The sequence below is a fragment of the Monopterus albus genome, unplaced genomic scaffold (genome assembly GCF_001952655.1).
Source record: "Monopterus albus unplaced genomic scaffold, M_albus_1.0 scaffold195.1, whole genome shotgun sequence".
Taxonomy (NCBI): domain Eukaryota; kingdom Metazoa; phylum Chordata; class Actinopteri; order Synbranchiformes; family Synbranchidae; genus Monopterus; species Monopterus albus.
In genome coordinates, this window is record NW_018128075.1 from 124,708 (window position 1) to 125,364 (window position 657).

Consider the following 657-nt stretch of genomic DNA (forward strand, 5'->3'; position numbering starts at 1 on the left):
GAACCCTGAGGAGGGCGAGGACAACATGGGCGATGCAGTAGGTAAGAAAAACAGGGGGGTGGGTGGACGGATGGACAAACGTGAGGATGGAAACTGTTTGTTAGCAAACACATCAATTCTACAATGTTCACAATGTTTGGTTCATCTGAAAATCCTAATTTCTGTGCCTCTCAAAGCAAATTGAAGTGCTGTGCAACAAAATGACTTGTTGAATGTTTAAATAAATAAAAATCTCAAATTTCACAGAAGGTTGAATTGTAGGTTTTGAGTAGATGTTGTCAGACAAAGTGACCAGTATATTAAAAACCCGTCCCTTCCCCAGGTTTTGCTCGCTCCAGTATAAAGAGCAGTAAGGAGGGTTCCAGTTACAGTAAGAAGGAGCGAAGGCTGCGATTCTTCATCCGCAAGATGGTGAAGACGCAGGCTTTCTACTGGATGGTGCTGTGCCTGGTGGGCCTCAACACCATCTGTGTGGCTGTGGTGCACTATGACCAGTCCAAACTCCTCACCAATTTCCTCTGTAAGCGAACACGCTCACAGGGCACAGTGCAGCGCATACCAACACGAGCATGTTAGCGGACTGTACATTCTGTTAACAGACCCACTGCACACTTTACATGTGACTACAACAACGTTTACCGGGATCGCTCTGAGACC

At 46.1% G+C, this 657-nt stretch overlaps 1 protein-coding gene across 1 annotated transcript in view; it reads left to right on the forward strand.

Moving 5' to 3' along the window:
* Window positions 1-657, forward strand: part of cacna1ab (calcium channel, voltage-dependent, P/Q type, alpha 1A subunit, b) — a 112,229-nt gene that overhangs the window by 44,398 nt on the left and 67,174 nt on the right. The window contains 2 exon segments of the mRNA XM_020617855.1: window positions 1-41; window positions 323-520. The exon segment at window positions 1-41 is cut by the window's left edge and continues 20 nt beyond it. Of these exon segments, the coding sequence (XP_020473511.1) occupies window positions 1-41; window positions 323-520 (239 nt within the window).